Source organism: Eutrigla gurnardus, assembly GCF_963514095.1.
Source record: "Eutrigla gurnardus genome assembly, chromosome: 14".
In the NCBI taxonomy this organism is placed as follows: domain Eukaryota; kingdom Metazoa; phylum Chordata; class Actinopteri; order Perciformes; family Triglidae; genus Eutrigla; species Eutrigla gurnardus.
In genome coordinates, this window is record NC_139937.1 from 11,837,137 (window position 1) to 11,857,218 (window position 20,082).

Here is a 20,082-nt window from a genome sequence, read left to right on the forward strand (position 1 = left end):
ATTTACCTGAGAGCATGACCTGTACCGGCTTTGCGTTGGCTACCTGCCTGACCTCTGACCCCCAGCTTACATGACACCATTACACAGCAATAATGCCCCACATCAGTCTGTAGTAAGCATGTTTTGGTATTCAGCTGGTACGTTTATTTAAAGCACCCTGTAAAGTGAGGAAGTAGGTAATCAATATTCAAGTGGGGATAAAACAGCTGATGAAGACACCTAAACCCCTTTTTGGTTTTATGGAACAGTCTCTTAAAGTCCAGGAAGACTTTTTAACCATCTCCAGTTGGAGTCCAGATATGGACCGCAGACTGGCAGGCGATCTAACATCGCCATCCTGCTTGCAAGGCAAAAACTACACTAACAAACTGCCCTCTAAAAGAGCAGCGCTGTGACTTTACATAATGCTACCGGCCAACTGTAACTCAACATGACTGGAAGTGTTTGCATGGAGCCCCCCGGCGCAAACGATCACCGGAAAGGCTGCTGGTTGACTCAATGAATATCAATAATACAGAATTTCACCACTAATCCTGTTTGCACAGCACTTATTCACATTCACTCCACTTTCTTCCTTCAGTCCATTATGTAGCTATGTGTCTCAAGAACAACATGTCCCATCCGCCGCTGTCTGCTGAGCTCAACTCAGGCTAGAAGTGTTTTGAAATGGGGTGGAGAGGGGGGAGGGGGGGGTGAGAGATAAATTGGTACAGCGAGCTGGAATGCTGCAGCAGTTATTTAAGGCCCTGTAGGTGCTGCCTAGGCCATATGCTCCCATTATTCCGCTTGGGAGGGGCCCATGTGTGCATGTGAGCAAAGCTGGAGAGAGGAGGAGGAGGAGGAGGGTGGGAGAAAAAGAGAAAGAGGGGAGTGAGAGGAGAAAGGTAGCTGAGGAATTATTTTAAGGAGAGACCCCCTATCAAGCGTTGGAGGGATTTTTAAAAAAGAAAAAAAAAAAGAAAAAGCGAGCTACCTGGAGAAGCCTGAGATGAGATGAGAATGAATTAGCTCCTAAAGTAAATGATCGCCTTCACCCTCAATATCCGGCTCTCTCATCGCCGTCTTTGCATAATTCATCTCGTCAAATGTTGAGGTGTGACAGAGTGTAATTCACGAACTCCTGAACTTTTCGGTGTTTATAGCTTTTCCTTAAGTTGGGGCTTCTCAATCATTTTCACATCATGGGAGCTGAACCTATTAAGATTCTGTATACGACACACCTCAAAGCAGGTGTTTATTTTTTATTTTTTTTGCCAAAAACAAAAAAGAAGCAATTTCCACAACTCGATGCAACTGAAATGTGTGACTCTTGACTCTTGCAGTAAGAATGAAATGCGATCGTTGTAATATCGAGAAAATGGTGAGAGTAAACCTCAGACTGTGAATCCCCAAACATATAGATATATATATATTTTCTCTCTCCTGCAAATAGCTTCATATCTCTGTGTTAAGAAAACAAGGCCCAGATGCAGCTTTGTTATTGGCTTCATATCTCTTCCTCTTGTTTCTCTCTCCCTCTCTCCCTCTCTCTCTCTCTTCCCCCTATCTGTACAGTCTCTTGTCAAACTGAGGCCTGTGTTCCTGATCAGGGCATTGCTCTCATGTTAGCCGCTTCACGGGAAGCACATCCCAGCATTCCCTCTGACACGCCGGCAGCAGCATTACCATAATTGGCTTTTCTACATGACGGGACAGAGGAAATAATAATGTCATTTTATTTACAGCCCTCTTGTCCCGGTCCGAGAGCTATCACCCCCCCTCCCCTCCTCCTCCTCATTCCTCCTCCATCCTTCCCTCCCTCCTCTTTCTCCTCTCCACACATACACTGACATGCACCCCTCCTTGCCCCCCCCCCCCCCCCCCCCCCCTCCTCGACTATCTCATCTCCCTCTCTCCCACTCTTGTGCAGGGCGTGAGTCTCGTTCTGCCACGCCGTGTAGGTCAAGCGATGGCTTTTTGATCAGCTCCTGTCCAAAGCCATCAGGGTTGAGAGGCACGTAATGGAGAGCGGGGTGACAAACAGAATCTGGGGAAGGAATAAGACTGCCAGTTTCCTATTAGGGGCCTGGCCTAAACGGCCTCTGCCCCCCCCACCCCACCCTCCACCTACCGCCTCACCGTTCTCTGCCGCGAACCCACTCCTACACTGCCTAAATCACATGAGTGAAGGGGCTCGTGATTGGACATTAGTGCCGCAAATGACTGCCGTGATTGCCCCCTCTTCCCAAACTCGCATCAAATAAATAAAGAAATGTGTGTAAATAAATAGAAGGAGGGGTGTCGGAGGAATGGGGCTGGTGGTGGAGGTGGTGCTGAGGGGAGGATGACTGGTTTCATCCCCTTCTTTTCCCTCTCTCTCTCTCTCTCGTTTCATCGCCTCTCCGCCTTTCTTATCTGGTTTGTTTGGCTTTGACATCGGCCAAATGGTGAAGCTCTGTGAGCCTGACAGAGAGTTTTATTGATTTAACAACCAGAGTAGACTCTCAGCAAAGAAAGGGAGAAGGCGGAAAAAAAAAAAAAAAAAAACCCCGGGTAGGGCGGAGAAGGATAGCAAAGTTTTGAAAAGGAGTGATATGTTTCTGCTTTACTTCTTGCCAAAATACTGACGTGCGCGCTGGTTGTATTTCATTTGGTATCGTTTACACAAATCAAGTCGCACACAAAGTGAGGCTGTGTGTGAGGAGAAAATGTTTTGGAGATGATCTGTGCATGGGTCGGTGATGTCGTCCCACTGTGAGGCCCAGTGTTGTGTTGAGGCCGGATGGGCGTTCACCACAGTCTTCTCACTAGAAAAAAAATCATATCAAAGTACCTTCTGTTCCACATAATAGGCCTCGGCGCACAATCGACCTGCTCTGTTTGTTAAATGTGCAAACCCGATTGCGGGTTGCATCTTATTTTCATCTTTATATATTAGGTGGTAACCAGAATCAAGGGTGCTTCATGTACACTTAAGCTGCGCTAGTCCTTCAGGAACTCTCATTGAGAGACGAGAACAAAACACACACTCCAGCGCTCATCTCTAATCAAATAAAAGTCTGTAACCTAGAGGATATCTGATAGCCTGAGACGTGAAGAACCTTTGATACCAGCTCCTTCACCGCACTTTAACATGCGTTTGTCAGTCCATTTGTGCTCTATGCATGTTTTAAAAGGCTCTTTATAACATGGGCGCTACTACAAACCCTTTTTGGCTTCTTAACACAATCAAGACCCCTTTTTGTTAACAGTGCGTCCACCATATGTGTAGGTATTGAGAGCTCAGTGATTCGGATGCTAATCTCCCGGCGTGTGTTGCTGGTGATCTGGCGTGGCTGGTGGCGGACTTGATCGCTGCTGCTTCTGACAGTGAGTCTGCGGTGCTATCCTGGCCACGCTGCCGCCTGTCTCCTTGATGGCGGCACGTCCCCGAGCAAAAGTGACAGGCGCTTTGGCGCCCGTGCAGATGGCCCTGCTCATAGCCATCACCCACTCGGTGGACCAAACCGCCAGGGACGGCGCGCCAGCCCCTGCCCCTTCCCCGAGCCCCCCCCCCCCCCCCCTCGCTGCTGGTGTTGCTCCGCATATTTGTGTCCGGCACGAGAGGCAGGCGCTTCATCTGGTCGCCAGTCGGCATCACACATCTCCATGTTGCAGTGATTTAGCAGTTTATGTGCAGCTCTTAATTCGTTTCCTTCCTCGTGCTTCAGATTATAAGCATCCTGTCAGTATGGATGTGGCTCCTCAAAAGAGATGGGCAGATAATTTATTTCAGACCAACCTTTCATCACCAATATTGTACATTTATGGTACATCTACCGTCCACTTGCTGCCTGTGATTTTTACAGATGTCTGTGTCTGCCAGTCTTTTGTCTGTGTGCTTTTGATAGCTCCCTCTTTGTTGTTTCCATGACAACGTGGCAGGACAGGCATTGATTGACAGGGATCGTCAAAGGGTTCCCTGGCGACCCGCTCATTGTTCGAAGCCCCTCCCTGCTGCAGTCTGTGTTTTGTCACCCAGTGATATTTCTGATCTGCTGCTTCTCATTCCTGTGTGTGTGCGTGCGTGTGTGTGTGTGTGTGTGCGTGTGTGCGTGCATGTGCGTATTAAGCGCTGCCAACTATCGGGGTTTAGCCATTTTTTTGGCTGCAGCTGTTGTGACTGACTCACATAGGTAATTCCCACTGTATGTTTGCACTGTTCGTGTGGGCTTGTGAAGAATGGATCGCCGTTCTGCAGGATGTTTGTATATTAAATGGCTGATATGTATTGATAGCCTCCTGTTCTTGAAGCGGGTTGGCGGAGGGGGGGTGGGGGGGGGGGCACTGTAACAGAAGACACTCTGCAGATGCGTTGTAGAGAGTACAGCGCATAATGCTAATCTGCTGTGTTAGGGATTTTCAGGAGTTTTAGAAACTGTCTCGGTCTCAGTCTGTCAGTGGGATTGAAGCGCAGCCAGGTTCTCCTGTAGTGCTCTCATTTCACTGAAATCCTGTCAGGCGTTAGGGGGAGTGTGTTGCTCATTTGGAGAGGGGTGTATCAGTAGCACGCAGCACACTCAGACTTATAGGCAATATTATGGTCGGTGGGTTTGGGGGGGGAGGGAGGTTTCGCGCCGTGAGAGCAAACATGCATGAGCTGCCGAGTGCGTAAAAGTACACACATAGGCATGGGGAGGTGAGCGTGCGGGCAAACACAAAAATCAGGCACTCGCACACGCGCGCATCATCACGCAGTCACAGTCGACGGTGCAGCTGCTCACCTCCCCCACCTCCTCCACCCATCTCCTCTCAGGCAGCAGTAAATGTTGCCAGTGTATATATATCAGGTATTATGTCCACTTAGATTATGATATGACAGGTTAGCGTGCTGTTTGAAGCTGACAGCACATCTGTTTCATCAGGAGAGACTGATACTGGCATCTAGGACACACATCTCACCATGCAGGAAGGAGATAAAGGAAGAAGCTAGGGGGCCGTCTTTCCTGTCTCCCTGCCTCCCTCACCCTCTCTCCCTCTCCCTTCTTGTCTCCCTTTTCTCTTACACCCACCCACCAAACCCACCACCTCCCGCTCACTTTTTCTCTTTCTCCCCCTCACATCTACTTTCCATTCACTTGTTCTCCCCCTAACCACCTCCTGTCTCTCCTACTTACCGATGCCCGCTGTGTCTCCCCTAGCATGCAAACAAACATGCACACATACTCACGTGGTCGAGCCTTCTATCTCATTTGCCTTCATACATTTTTACCGGTAAATCTGTTACACCTCAGCCTTGTTTAATCGGCCTCTTTTGTTCGGCATTGTCCTTGCCATTTTGGATCACAGAACAGCAGTAGTTATTTTAATGCCCCAGACTCTTCCCTTCAACAATCATTGTGTGCATTCTCAATCCAAGTGCCATTGTGTTGCCAGTTCCTGCCTATTAGCTCAAATGAAAATGACCTTCAGCTCATCAGAGTCGGGCGGGGGGGGAAGCTGCGGTATCTCCAAATGAGTGTTTTTGTTTCTGTCCGATCGGTTGCATAACCTGAACATTTGAGGAGCGCAACTTCACTGGCTGGATGAGTGAAAGGCAATAAAGCTCGGGGAAGAGAGAGAGAAAGAGAGAGAGAGAAGGGGGGAGTTGAACATGCAATCGGGCAGCTGGCTAACAAGGCCAAACAGCCAGTCATTTCCTGGGGAACATGAGGCATGTGTGGAGGAATAGGGAGTTGGGAAGGAAAAGGACAACTGTCAGAAGCTCAGTGATTTATTTTTCCCTTGGAGGCTTTTTTCACCACTGGCTTTCAGAGCCACATGTGTGTGAAATACACACAAATTCATGCATGCATGCATACACGCACCGACATTGGATGATCGTAAAAGCCTACATTTCCCCTCCTTGAGTATTCGTTCCATGTTATTTTGACAGTGGTCCTATTGGTCTGCTGTAAATCTTTAATTTCACTGAGCTGACCTCTTTTTTTCTCTCTCTTCTTTTCTTGTCTCTTTTGCATCTCCTCTATCTCACTTTCTTTCTCTACAGCGTACATGCCCGAAGATGAGCTCAAGGCAGCTGATCACAATGAGGAGGAGCACCTGCAGGACGACGGCCTCTCATTAGACGGCCAGGACACCGAGTTTCTGTGCAACGAGGAAGAGGAAGACGTGGATGGAGGCCAGCCACCCAGTTACAGAGACTCTCCGCTCAGCAATGGCACCAACCCTGATGCCGGGTACGGGTCTCCGCTCAGTGACGCCAGCGACCGGCTGACGGATTTCAAGAGCACCTCTTCCAGGGACTGTCAGGAGAGGGACAGCGCCGCGTTGCCCTTCCGCCCCAACAACGGCCTCTCTTTCCAGGATAGCCTGGCGCAGATGAAAGCCGTCTATGCAAACCTCATCTCAGATGCCTCTTGGTCCAGCATCACGATGGACATCATGAAATCGAAGCCCGCTGCGGCCGGCAGTGTCAACAGCGCCCTCACCACTCCGGAGCCCGCCACTGCAGCTTCCGTCCCCGCGCCTACGACCACGAACAAGAGCAGCGGGGTCAGCATGGCTAGCAGTCACCATAACGGCAGGAGCTCCAGCACCACCGTCAACCACGCAGGCAGTGCAAGTGGCAATACTAACGGCACAGCGGCTAGCTCTGTTAGCAGTCACATGGCTACCAGCTGCAGTGGGAGCAGCAGTGGCGGGGCCAGTAATGGCGGTGGCGTAGCCTACGATTGGCACCAGGCGGCACTCGCCAAATCTCTTCAGCAGACGCCCTACCACCTTTTACCGGAGCCCAGCCTCTTCAGCACAGTGCAGCTCTACCGACAGAACAACAAGCTGTATGGTTCTGTATTCACCGGTGCGAGCAAGTTCCGCTGCAAAGACTGCAGCGGCGCCTACGACACGCTGGTGGGCTTGACGGTCCACATGAACGAAACGGGCCACTATCGCGACGACAACAAGGACAAAGAGGAGGATCAGGGCAAGCGTTGGTCCAAACCACGTAAGCGCTCCCTGATGGAGATGGAGGGGAAAGAGGATGCCCAGAAGGTGCTGAAGTGCATGTACTGCGGCCACTCGTTCGAGTCTCTGCAAGATCTCAGCGTCCATATGATCAAGACCAAGCATTACCAGAAAGTGCCTCTCAAAGAACCAGTGCCAGCCTTGGCCACGAAACTGGTGTCCACTTCTGCGAAGAAACGAGCTCTCCATGATGCTATAGTCTCCCCGTGCTCCCCGGACTCTCTCCATGCTGGTGGTGGTGGTAGTGTGTCCCTCGGGGATGTTGGCAGAGATCCAAAATCTGCAGCTAACCCCTACGTAACGCCAAACAACCGCTACGGCTACCAGAACGGCGCCAGCTACACATGGCAGTTTGAAGCTCGTAAAGCCCAGATCCTCAAATGCATGGAGTGTGGCAGCTCTCACGATACGCTGCAACAGCTGACTGCCCACATGATGGTTACCGGTCACTTTTTGAAGGTGACAAATTCTGCGTCCAAGAAGGGCAAGCAGCTGGTTTTTGATCCAGTGGTGGAAGAGAAGATTCAGTCCATCCCACTGCCGCCGACCACCACCAGACTCCCCGTTCCCACTGGTGTTAAGTCCCAGCCGGTGTCTCCGGCCCTCTCCTCTGGCTCGGAGGAAAAGAGGGAAGGAGTTGAGGACGAAAAGCTGGAGGGCGGCGAGCCACTAGAGAGAAAAATAAAGGAGGAGAGAGATGACTCGGGTGAGAAATCTGAGACCACAGCCACATCATATAAATACCTTCGAGAAGAAGACCTGGAAGAGGCACCGAAAGGGGGCTTGGATATTCTTAAATCCCTTGAGAACACAGTATCCAGTGCCATCAGTAAGGCCCAGACAGGCACACCCACGTGGGGTGGCTATCCTAGCATCCATGCAGCCTACCAGCTGCAGGGTATGAAGAGCTCTGCCACAATTCTCCCCCCAATGATCCAGAGTGTCCAGATGCAGCCGATGTTTAACAGTGGGCTAAGAGGCCTAGTGACCGACTCCAGCTCAGTCATCCACTCGCCTCGGAGTCCTTCCTCCCCTACCCCCCTCAGGAGCAATGTCACTGCCATGGAGGAGCTCGTGGAGAAAGTGACAGGGAAAGCTGCCACTGTGAAAAAAGAAAAGGAGGAGAAGATGGTGAGCCTGGAACGATGCCGGCCCCCATCGTTAGTAAAATCCCCCTCTCCGGCGCTGCGAGAGCAGAGAGAACAATTAGCATCTCCGAATGACCTCTCTGTAGGTAAACCATCTGGTATGAGGAGTAGCAGCCCGGGCAGCGTCGATTCAGAGCTCATCTGCAAGAAGGAGCCCAAAGAGAGCCTCGTGGACGGCCACCACAACCATTCAAAGAACGGCTCTGAGGCGTGCCGATCCCCAGTAACTAACGGCAACAGCCTTGGCATCATCACTGATCACTCACCAGAAAGCCCTTTCATCAACCCCCTCAGTGCACTCCAGTCAATCATGAACACACACCTGGGCAAGGCCTCCAAGCCGGTGAGCCCGGCTGCAGACCCACTATCTATGCTTTACAAGATCAGCAACAGCATGATGGAGAAGCCGGCTTTCAACTCAACTCCTCAGGGCAAGCCAGCGGAGCCCATCACCCACTACCCGTTGTATGAGAGCAGTGACCAGCCCATAGACCTGAGCAAAAGTAAGGCCACCATTAACAGCAACAATAACAACAACAACAACAACAGCGGCAGCGGGCTCTTGACCAACAATAGTGTAAATGGTAACAAACCCCTCATTTCCCTCCCCGACTCGGTCTCCTCTCCTCTGAGAGAGAACGCCCTGATGGACATTTCCGATATGGTAAAGAACCTCACTGGGAGACTGACGCCCAAATCTTCAACCCCTTCCTCCATCTCAGAGAAGTCGGACGCCGACGGCAGCGCGTTCGAGGACACCCTGGACGACCTGTCCCCGGTGCAGAAGAGGAAAGGGAGGCAATCCAACTGGAATCCCCAGCACCTCCTCATCCTCCAGGCACAGTTTGCCTCCAGCCTGAGGGAGACCTCGGAGGGCCGCTACGCCATGACTGACCTGGGCCCCCAGGAAAGGGTCCACATCTGTAAATTCACAGGCCTCTCCATGACCACCATATCCCACTGGCTGGCTAATGTCAAGTACCAGCTGAGACGGACTGGGGGCACCAAGTTTCTCAAGAACATGGACTCGTGCCAGCCCGTGTTCCTCTGTGGCGACTGTGCCTCCCAGTTCAGGACTCCCGCCGCCTACATCGGCCACCTGGAGTCTCACCTGGGCTTCAGCTTGAAGGACCTGTCCAAACTGTCAACTGAGCACCTTCGGGAGCAGCAGGCTGCCTCAAAGGTGATCACAGACAAAATGACATTCGGCAGCCCCCTGTCAGCCTTGACCACGGCAGAGGACGACGCAGGCTCTGTGTACCAGTGCAGACTTTGCAATCGGACATTCGTCAGCAAACACGCAGTCAAACTGCACCTCAGCAAGACCCACGGCAAGTCTCCAGAGGACCACCTGGTGTACGTCACTGCTTTGGAGAAACTGGAGAAGCTAGATAAGATGGAGAAGGTTTAAGCGGGGTCTCGAGCTGAGAGTAGAGACTGACAGCTGTGGAACTGACTAGAATTTCATTGCACTAAAATGACATTGTTCACAGTTACTGCACTGGGCCGAACTGAGCCGCCAGAAAAAAAAAACAAATTGGTCTTATTATTTTTTTGTTGTGATAACTGCCTGACTGGACCATGTCTTTTCATGTTGATTTGTTTTCTTTTTGTTTTGCCAAGCTTTTTTTTACACTTATTTTGTAATATATTTATATGCTATTTGTCTGATCTGTGCATGTATTTTAGTGAATCAAGGTTAAACACAAGATTTTAATCTTTTCATGGCAAAAATACAACTACTGCTTCAATGGTAAAAGTGGTGAGTGGAAAAAGAATTGGTGGGAGAGAAAACTGTATAATACTTGATATGAAGAAGGTGAAAATTAAATGTATACACCAAAAGAATGAAAGAATACCCTGAAAGACTGAAGTAGCACCTTAAGACAGTTGAATTTTGAATATGTAAAGAGAACACGTTTTCAAATATCTTGCATTTGTCAAAAATCAGATTGATTTTTAAAAGATCAAAGATTATCATTTCAACACCCTTTGTCCCTTTTCTTTTGGGTTCCTGCCACTGCAATGTTTCTGATGACGAATGGCCTGCTCATAAATCTGTCGTGTATTAGGAAAAAGAAGATCACGTGAACATTTGGAAAAACTGAAATGCTGCTTCTGGTTACGAGTCAATCAGTGAAAAATGAATGGCCGTCAGTATGCAAGTTTGCTCAAAAAAAAAAAACTTTTCCTTGTTGTGAAGTATCACCTTATAGCAATTTTCCAGTTGTATGGTTTGTTACAGCATTCTCTTTCTAAATTGTGTCGCTTTATTCAACTGTAAAGAGAACAGTCCATTACATGTAAATGATTATCAGTGAAATGTCAGTACTCCATAAGACATATCTTACCATTTGAAACGGCTCAACATTCTTTGTATCTTAAGGTGTGTGCATTCTCTAACTTTTATATTGTCATTTTATATACAAAAATGATAAAAAATAAAAACAGATGGTGTATATAGATATATGCTGTAGAGCTACGAAAAATGTCCTTTTTTTAAAGAAAATACAAATTTAGCTTCTTCGGCTTGGTTTACAGAAATGATTTTAATTATACTTGCATCCAATTTGATGCATGAAATGGTGTGGAAAATAAATAAGCGATGCACAATGACTATACATTTCAATGTTTTATCGACAATATTGTAAAAAAAAAAACTGAAAAAAAAAAACTTTTTAGCACCAATTAGTTTGTTTCATTTCTTTCTCAATTGTAAAATAAAACCCCAAAGCAGTTGTTAACAGTCGTACATTTGTTGTCGTGTGTTCATTTGTCATGGTGGTGCACCCAAACTCAACACCTATAATGTTTTCATTCTGTAGCATTTTTGCTTGGCGGCAGATTAAAGCGATCATACCCATATCAAATCCTAACCCAGTGTAATAGGATTTCTTTTTTGGGGGGTGAGGAGGGGTTATAATTAAGCAGAGGTGAGGTTCTAAATGCCCTTGTCTCACTGCTGGCACATACTTTGTGTTTCACAGCAGGCCTACTTTTATACGTACAACATTTTAAGGGAAAAAGGAAAAGTCACTGGTGTCATACTAATAACTGATGACTGAGCCACATCATACTGCCAATGATTATTCTAATGATGACGGGGATGATAACTCTGTAAGGGTGGCTATTGTACTGTGAGAAACTCATGCTAGGCTTGTGACTGGCCTTCGGAGGGCCCGATCTGAAAGAATCAGTGTTATATTAATGACGGCAGTGTACTTTTGCCTGTCTTCCTGGAACAAAATCAGATGGGTGTCTGTTCTGCCGGATATAGCCTCCTGAATGGCCACACTCAACCCACCCACAATTAACACCACTATGCTATGCTAACTCTTCCTTTGATGCCTGAGCAGGAAGCTGTCCTCTTTCTCTGATCGACTGCAACAGAGCCAACAGGAAAATAAACCACATATCTCAACACTGTTCATTTGAACAAATTACTCTGACTTTTGTGATGAGGATGTTATAGCGATCACATAATATTACTTTATATGTAAGATGCTTATCATCAATTGGTGACCGTACGTCGCTTATGTCATTCATAGAAGTCAGAATCTAATGCGTATGTGGAAATGCCACACCTATCCGTATTCTAGTGGGATTCCTCAGATAAAACAACTTTGCAATATAAAAAGTGCCTTCGGTGTCGTCAAAAAAAATGTAGTTGACTGCAGAAGACTGTAGAAAGCCATGTCGATCTCCACGTCATTTACTTTTTCTCTCATCTAAATGAATGCAGAGTTGCTTGGAGAACCTGGGAGAAGATGTTTGATCTTTTTGACGAATCAAGCAGCAATATCATGTCAAACCCTTCAGTCTTCTTCTGTCTCCTCTGCTTTGTGTTCTCTTCTATTTCCTCACATTTCAGGTCCGACTTCATTCTTCAAGTCTACCACGGGTTTGACGTTTCAGCTCCAGTGAGAGCTGGAGGTGATCCGTCGCTTGTAAATGACCTCTAGATGACCCCCCCAGTAACTTGTGGGCTTCTCTTCCCCGGGCAGCCCTGCAGGTAAAGCGTCTGCATTAGGAATTTGATCTCTCATCTCGCCCCCATGTCTCAAGTTTCTGACAGAGTACTTACAGTGCCAGCCTTTGTGCGGATGACGCCATGCTGCAGTGTTATGACTTCCATTCCTCACACTTGCAACATGTCTCGTGTCGGCTGAGTCAGTCGCACGCACTCGCTCGCCCCGGCTATATTAGCCCGAGTGTCTTTGTGCAATTACGCACCTCCTCGATCGGGCTGCACCTCGCTGTGTTGATACACGGATTCGGTGACAAAGGAAACACAGGCGGAGGGCAGATTAGCCCGGGCTGAAGATGCGGCTTCCTCGGGAAAAGGGGGCTGCTGGAGTTGGGTTATAAAACAAACAAGGCAGATAAACAAGCAACATTTGGAGGAGATAGTGTTCCCCTGCACACCAGAAATAAAAAACACCTTGTAGGTTTAATGCCCCACAGCTAAACCTGTAATTTTGCTGTGCCGTCAGATAGCTGCTGAGCCGATAGAGACTCTTCCCTGCTTTGTTAGAGATCAGTGCACTGTTTCCTGTGCATATTCTATGTAAATTACATGCGATAATCGCCACGCACGGCACAATGCCGGTTCCCGTGGTGCAAACGGAAACCGAGGGTAGATAAACGCAGGCTGGGCAGATTTGCATAGCCTTTGTGTTTTGGGCGCCGCTGAACGTGAGCCCTGAGGATTGGTAGGGATTTCCTCAAGGTTTTGTATAAGTAAATGCCTGCTTCCTCTCAGGGCTGGGACAATTATGTACAGCAGACAGGGGTGGGTGTAGACAGAGGGCACAAATGGAATAACAAAATTACCTGGGCTGGTGGGAACACTGGGAGTATTAACCTGCATAACTTGCGTCTGCCTCTGCCGAGATAGAACAGGGACGTATTGGTGTTTGCTCGGGAATATGCACTCTTTCCGCCCGTTGCACCCAAGTGTGTCATCTGTTCGAGACAATGATGGAGAGGTGTCCCCCTATGGTTAGGAGATCACAGAGAAGTGAGGTTAAAAAGGGAGGGCACGTTGATCCCAATGATGTTTGATGTTTCCACAGAAGTTCCCCTCTAAAGCTCCACCGTGTGTTATTACCTCCAATGTATGTAGGCTCAGTGGAAACACACACTCGCACCTGACAAGTCTTTTGTTAGGCGTCGTATGTTCACGGCCCTTGTTCCTGGTTTGTATAGCGGCACAAAAAGCGCCCGCTGAGGTATCCGGCGCTCGTGTCTGCCATCTATAAAACCTCCAACTTTGCACACAACTCCGACGTATGTTTTAATACCCTTCCGAAATACCTCAAACGTAACAAACAGTGTCTGACAGAGAATCAACAAACAAAGCAACAACGACTGAAAGCCTTTGCACTGGATCAGAAAACCAAAGTCGGAGGAATCTGTTTGGATCCTGATAAAACGCCTCATTGTGGAAATTGCATTCAGGAGGAAGTTATAAGTATTCATGTTTTGCACAAGATATCTGCCACAGTCTATTTTTGTGTTGATTTAAGTCAGTTTGAAGACTTGATTCAATTATGATGCTCAGCTTAACGCTGTTAAAATGTGCACATCTATACACATTAAACACAAAGTGTTCTGTCACAACCCCTCTTTTCGTCATCCCTGACTAAAAGAGGGGTTACTCTCTATACGTGAGTATTTTAAAAATCTGTATTTTAATATTTATTTCAGTACTCTTTATCACCAGTAGTCCTACAGTTATATTTTAAATCACATATATTACAAAGTAAAAACTAAAGTTACATGAAAGGCCCTGATAAAGTGTTTGAGTCACTGTCATATAACAATAGGAGTTATCTCAGGACACTTTACACATTGAACAGAAAAAAGGAGAAAATCAGGCACTGCAGTGGAGAAGAAGCTGCAGGTGTGTCTGCGGCCACAGGAGGGCGCAGCTCTACGTCAACAGAGGTGACGCTCCGGAAATGACAGCGTACAAAACGTTTACGTACGGGTAACAGCTCACGCGCTGGGGCCACTTCAAGTACACTCAAACGAATGATCACACGTGTGGTTATAGCTAGCATTGTTGCACCTCGGCATGGTTTAACAAAAATGTTAATGTTAAACAACCGCCTTAATTGATGACTGACTTAAGGACCAACCTGCCAGCACCTTATGACACACCCATGATTTGACCTGCAAGTAGAGGGACATGTTGGGCCTGGCGAACATGCTAAATGCTAACCTGCTAACGGTGGATGACTACTGCATTCACTGAGGAACTTTGCCTTTCTTCCGTTTGAGACTCGCTGAAGTTCAAAACGTTTTGAAATTGAGGAGCACCATGGGACCAGAGAGGCCGAGTGGACTGGTCATACTGGGACCAGAGAGGCCGAGTGGACTGGTTGTAATTACTGGGAGAGAGAGGCCGAGAATGGAGGACCGAGACGGGTGAGTACATACACGTGAACCCTGCAGACGAGAACGACGTTGCCTAGCAACATAGTTGCGTGTGCGCCCTATACACGCTGTAACGCGCAGTTAGTGGCTGCTGCCTTTCTAGAGTTTGTTTACATGTCCACCTTGTCTGATTTGATGTTGCTTTGTGATAATATTGTTTCTCATATAACGTTCATACTGAGTTTGGTTACTGTTCAGTTCAAATACTCTTTCTGATGAAAGATGCTGAATATGTATTATTGATAATCAGTTTTATGTACAGGCTGAAGAAAGCACTTGTCCGTTGGTAAGAACATAAGGGGTCTTGTTGCTTATTTTGTTCCATTATCAGTTGACCAATAAATAAATAAATACTTTTCCTCAAGCAAAATATTTTTAATATAACAGTACTTTTACTTGAATGCAAAATTCTACTCCTTCCACCTCTGAGAAATGATATAATTTTACTAACAGGTACTGCGTACGGCTCTACCAGAGATTGGCTTGATAGCACAACATGTGTTATAGAAAGCATTTAGGAAGAATTAACACTTTTATGGTAAGAGTGAATTACATTTTTGAACCACATATAAAAGATCTAACACATTTTTTAATTTGTAATTCACGAACAGTTGATTCATATAATTTGTCTAATTTTGATTTAGACGCACGGATTGTAAATAGACTTTCATTCAGGCGCTACAGTTCGATACCCACTGTAACTGAGAGTGCAGCTCTCCAGCTGGTGTCAGCAGCAGTGTATTTGTGTTTTTTTGATGGACACGCGGCAGACTTTTATCAAGGTGGGTTTATTTTGTGGTGGGAGGGTTGATGTGACAGAGTTGTCTTTGGAGAATGATGGTGTTTGACAGCGGAAGGCTAACGGACGTAGGAGATCATCTCAGTCTGCCAAGCCTTTAGTTATGATGTGGCGGCGGACGTGAACTGCAGGTGTGTCGCCTGGCCCTTCATCCATCACAGGGCTGGACAAAACACAAAGAATACAAGGGATGAAATGTTTCCTCCATCTTGGTGGATGAGGGATGTGGTTTTACAAAAGAAGATGCGATACCTATCCATTCTCTTTTTGCTGCACTGTAATGGTTTTTTTCGGAGAGGTTTGTTTTGTTGCCTCTCATTGATTCTTCATTTCTTTGACATATAATAAACCGTGCTATATCTTTTCACGCGATGTTGCTATAAATGATTTATCTCTTAGATTCCATGACGACCACCTTAAATATCTCTGTTGCATGTCGTCCTATGCAGATTTCCCTCTCCGTATAACAGCCGATCTATCTCTGCATGCCTGATCACCTGAGGACACGTCTATAGCTACAATAATAATCCACACATGAAAGATTAATGACCTATATCCCATTATCCTGTGTGTATATGTATGATTCAGTCGTTGACCTCCCAGTGGTTTTCAGAATATGAGAACTACCATTCCCTGTCATTTCCAATTTCAAATCAAAGAGGTCAACGTACAAAATGTATCAAAACCAATTTGTGTTTCGACAAGACCCTTGAGAAATAGTGGCTTGTGTTGTGTTTGATATGCACAAAGACACTTATCCCTTATCTATCTTCTCAGAGAGAAAGAGAAGGAGATAGATAGGGGGTGAAGTGCTCCAGGAATCAGTGCTGCCTCCATGAGATATGATGCTGCTTGATTTTGATCATTGACATTTGCTTTTTCATGCATCCCGAAAAAAACAAGGCCTCCCTTCCATTAAGGAATTATTCAAATGACCTTCAACAGTGCATGTTTTCCTACAGTTTTGTTGTGGGAATATGAGAACACATACTGACATCTCAATTACTTATGCAAGGCTCAGAGTAGGCCCAGTGGATGCAATCACCGTGTGTGCAATCCTCAGTCACTCCGAATCACAGAGGCTCCCGGACAGACACACATAATTCAGACAAGTCAGACAGGATTTGCATACAAAGACTAAAAAAAAAAGAAAAAAAAAAGAGGGCATAAATAAGAAATGCACCATCTTGAGCAGGGAGAGAAGGTAGAGAGGGAGTAGAGGGCGGGAGGAAGGGGAGACCGGTAAATTGTTTTAAAAAGGTCTTACATGTCATGTTGTGTATGTAAAAGGGTTGGACCGATATACAGAGCTGATGCTGGCTGTTGGCATTTGGTTCAGTTTTATACCTCTGAATTTAAAGAAAGATGTGTCTTGATAACAATGTTTTATTATTGAGATGATTAGTTTTAATGATAATGAAAAATATTATGCAAACATTTCCCTAATTTTCTATTTTTTCACGTTTGAAATAATTACATTTTGGTGGGAAAATATAGTTTGAAATGTGTATTTTTTTTTAAAAAACTACATATTTGATATATTAAAGACTGAGTACCCATATTTAATAACATGTCTGACCTTCAAAATTCCATTTTTTGTCAAACACTTCTGTCTCAAGGCTCTCGGTCATCAACCACCACATCCTCACACTGGTCCAGACACTGTCCATCTCTATCCCCTTAAAACTTGATTTTTTTTCCGCCTCTTCTACCCTTCTGGAGGTGACACTGTCTCGCTGTCGCGTGATGAGTGGGTGGGGGTGTGTTTAGGGTGTGGGGGTGGTTTGGTAGAGGAGGGCTGAAGGGGTAGAAGGGTTGTGGTGTCGGAGGGCAGGCGGAGAGGTGGGGTGCATCGGAAGCTAACCCGGCATCACGTCATTAGCGTTGTACGGCGGAGATGCAGGGGCACCCTGACACATGTCACGGACAGCCAGCCGAGAGCCCACGTATGAAGCTGACACGCTCCGCATAATTTATCCTGTGACACGATCTGCATGCCGAGTTGTTGATCTGTTGTGTTTGGTTTGGACATGGGCGCTCTGGCAGGGAAGACCGGGGGGGAGGCGGCGGGGTTATTATGCAGGTGGGGGAGAGGCAAGAAGAGGAGAGCGAGGGCGCAGAGGTGGCAGTGTGTGTTTGTGCGTGTGTGTGTGTGTTGGAGAAGGCGGCGTCTTAGTGTAGCACACACTGAAGGGGCGACACATTTGTCATGTCCACTGAGAAGCAACATATACATAAACAAGTGCATTCAAATTCACTAATACAGACACCCAGACTCACGCACAGACAAACGCGCACACACACGCCCATTCACGCTTTGGTGATGTGCATGTCGAGTCAGTGAAATCACAACCGTGATCTTGTCCCTTTAGACATCTGTTCATGGGTGAAAGTGACTAATATTGTTGACATGACCCTTTGTCACTCTGCTGCATGTGATTGTTCTCCAAGCTTCAGCTCAAGCCTGGTGTTAAAGCGCCGCTGACGCCGCTACTCATCAGCTTCTCATCAGCTTCCCGGGATTGGTGCTTCGGTGAATAAAGCCTTAATTAGACGTCGATGCGTTTTATTTTGTAAACCAGCAGATAGGTGTGGCTATAAATGCGGTGGCACATATGGCTAGATTATGGCTATGTTTAACTGGAATTGGTGAATGTGAACCCGTGTTGATGTTTAACAAATCAGTAAATGTGAACATGATATAATAATTAGCTTATGGCTAGCTTTTAGTGTTATTTGTGATTTGCTGTGTGTCGTTGGGAAGTGCTCATCACGCATCAACCACTCATGCCCCCCCCCTCCTTTCCTGGCTCCTTTACATGAATTATGCATATGACCAGTCTTGTTAGAGGAGCCCCTCCCTCATCACGCTCCTAATCCCTGCCGTTGCCGCAGTAACCAAAATTAGACATGACTGTGAGGTACAGTATGGACCCTCGGGGCCTTTTTCTGGACAGGCCTTGTCTTTGGCAGGCATGGATAAGGATCCGGAGGTCTTATAGGCCTGTAGGTCGCCTGTCCACTGATATTATGTACTGATGCTGGTGCTTGATGGGAAATATTCATTTCAGCTCAGCTCAGTCTGTCGCCATGAACTTTAAAGTCGCTCAGACGGCGTACGGATTCACCCAGAGTGGTTACTGTTGGATGTGCAGAGACGATGTTAGATTGAGGACACGGCCATCTTGTTGGTTTGTCGGAATTGTCACTGGTCAAAACCGACTGGGGGTCCCTTGCTTCTGTTCGCATGTCATGTTGTTAGGTTTATTTACCACTAGTAGGTTATTACGTCCTGTCCTGCATCGACCGGTTTAGTTTCAGAAGGCACAAGGTTAGCTAATTGAAAATGTCAGGATGCTAAATTAGATTAATTAAGGGTTGGTTTTGGTCATTTTAATCAAGTATTTTAAAACACTGTATCATAACGAGGGAGTTGAACCCAGTTGTTAATTAAGTGTGATTAAAAGCTATACATTTTATCGTTAGAACTGTTTTTCTTTGTCTCCTTGTTAATGGTCACACCTATGTCTTACACCACATAACTACAGAACATGGAGAAATTCTCCAACTAAGGTAAATACACCAGTTTTAGGTCGGCCGACTCCAGACATGGACCCTTAGAATTATAACAACCTTTTATCATATTGGTGATATCGCATATTTGAAGAAAAAAGACATGAAGCGTTGGAAAAAAAAAAGTATGATTTTATTATTCTATGAAGTAATAGCTGACTAATGGGGATTTCAAGGAAGTGACACTCACGTGACTTTAAATCAGATTGAATGGAGGTTTTGAACACTGGGCTAAGTGTGTGAAACTGGTGCCAACAGAAGAAAAACAAGTGCTGAATACAAAGATATGGCAAGACAAGTTAATGTCATGCAGGACAGATGATCTAACCTCCACGGCCCCGATGGTGGTTCCTCCCTGACCACAGCTAGTCAATATCTTTTTGTTAATATCACTTTAAGATCAGATGTGTTGCCACAGATATAATACCGATGTGGTGTGGGGGGAGTTTTTCAAGAGTCTGGAAAACCTGCAATGAAAGCTTTTTTTATGAAGAGTTTTAGTGTCCCGTAAAGCTCTAAATGCTGTTTCTAAGACTTATATAAAATGATTATTTCCCAGAGGACGTGGACCTCGGGGGCATGTGTTGTACATCCATTCCCTTCCTGTAAAGACCTTAAACGCGTTTGTTTGGAGGCTGCATTACCCCCAACCAGCTTACTCGCCGCTCCCTCGTGACCCTCCATTAACATTATTGGTTTCTGTAGTCAGAGGTTGCTGACAGGGTTTCTTGGACTGTGATGAAGACAGAAGACTGTCAAGAGGGGCCTTTTTGTTGCAGAGATAAATAAATGACATACGCGTTCACACTGGATATGAGTTAGTACATCTATAGCAGTTGACTTTTTAAAAATTCAACACCCTTACAACCAGCATCTGTATATCCTTGAAATGTCACTATGCTCACTTAGCTGGGGACCCTGAGGTGGACCTACGTTTTAACTCTGAGAACCCCTGACCACCGGTATCAGTTTAGACGAAAAGTAAGATGAAGGGAAAATGAAGCAGCCAGCCATTGTAGGCAGCTTGCATGTAATCGTCTCGTTGTTATTTCGAGCCTGTTAATTTCACAGCGCCAGTTGGAGTTGTCCATCTGTTTATCAAAGGTTAACTGCCTCCGCACTTATGAAGCGTACGTT

At 46.5% G+C, this 20,082-nt stretch overlaps 1 protein-coding gene across 2 annotated transcripts in view; it reads left to right on the forward strand.

The window, feature by feature from the left end:
- LOC311024539 (teashirt homolog 1-like) overlaps positions 1 to 10,881 on the forward strand; it is a 36,459-nt gene extending 25,578 nt beyond the window's left edge. For both annotated transcript variants that reach the window (XM_084026979.1, XM_084026978.1), the window contains exon 3: positions 6,008 to 10,881. In XM_084026979.1, coding sequence (XP_083883105.1) covers positions 6,008 to 9,543 — 3,536 coding nt within the window. In that variant the 3' untranslated portion in view covers positions 9,544 to 10,881. The remainder of the gene's footprint in view (positions 1 to 6,007) is intronic.
- Positions 10,882 to 20,082: the final 9,201 nt, after the last annotated feature.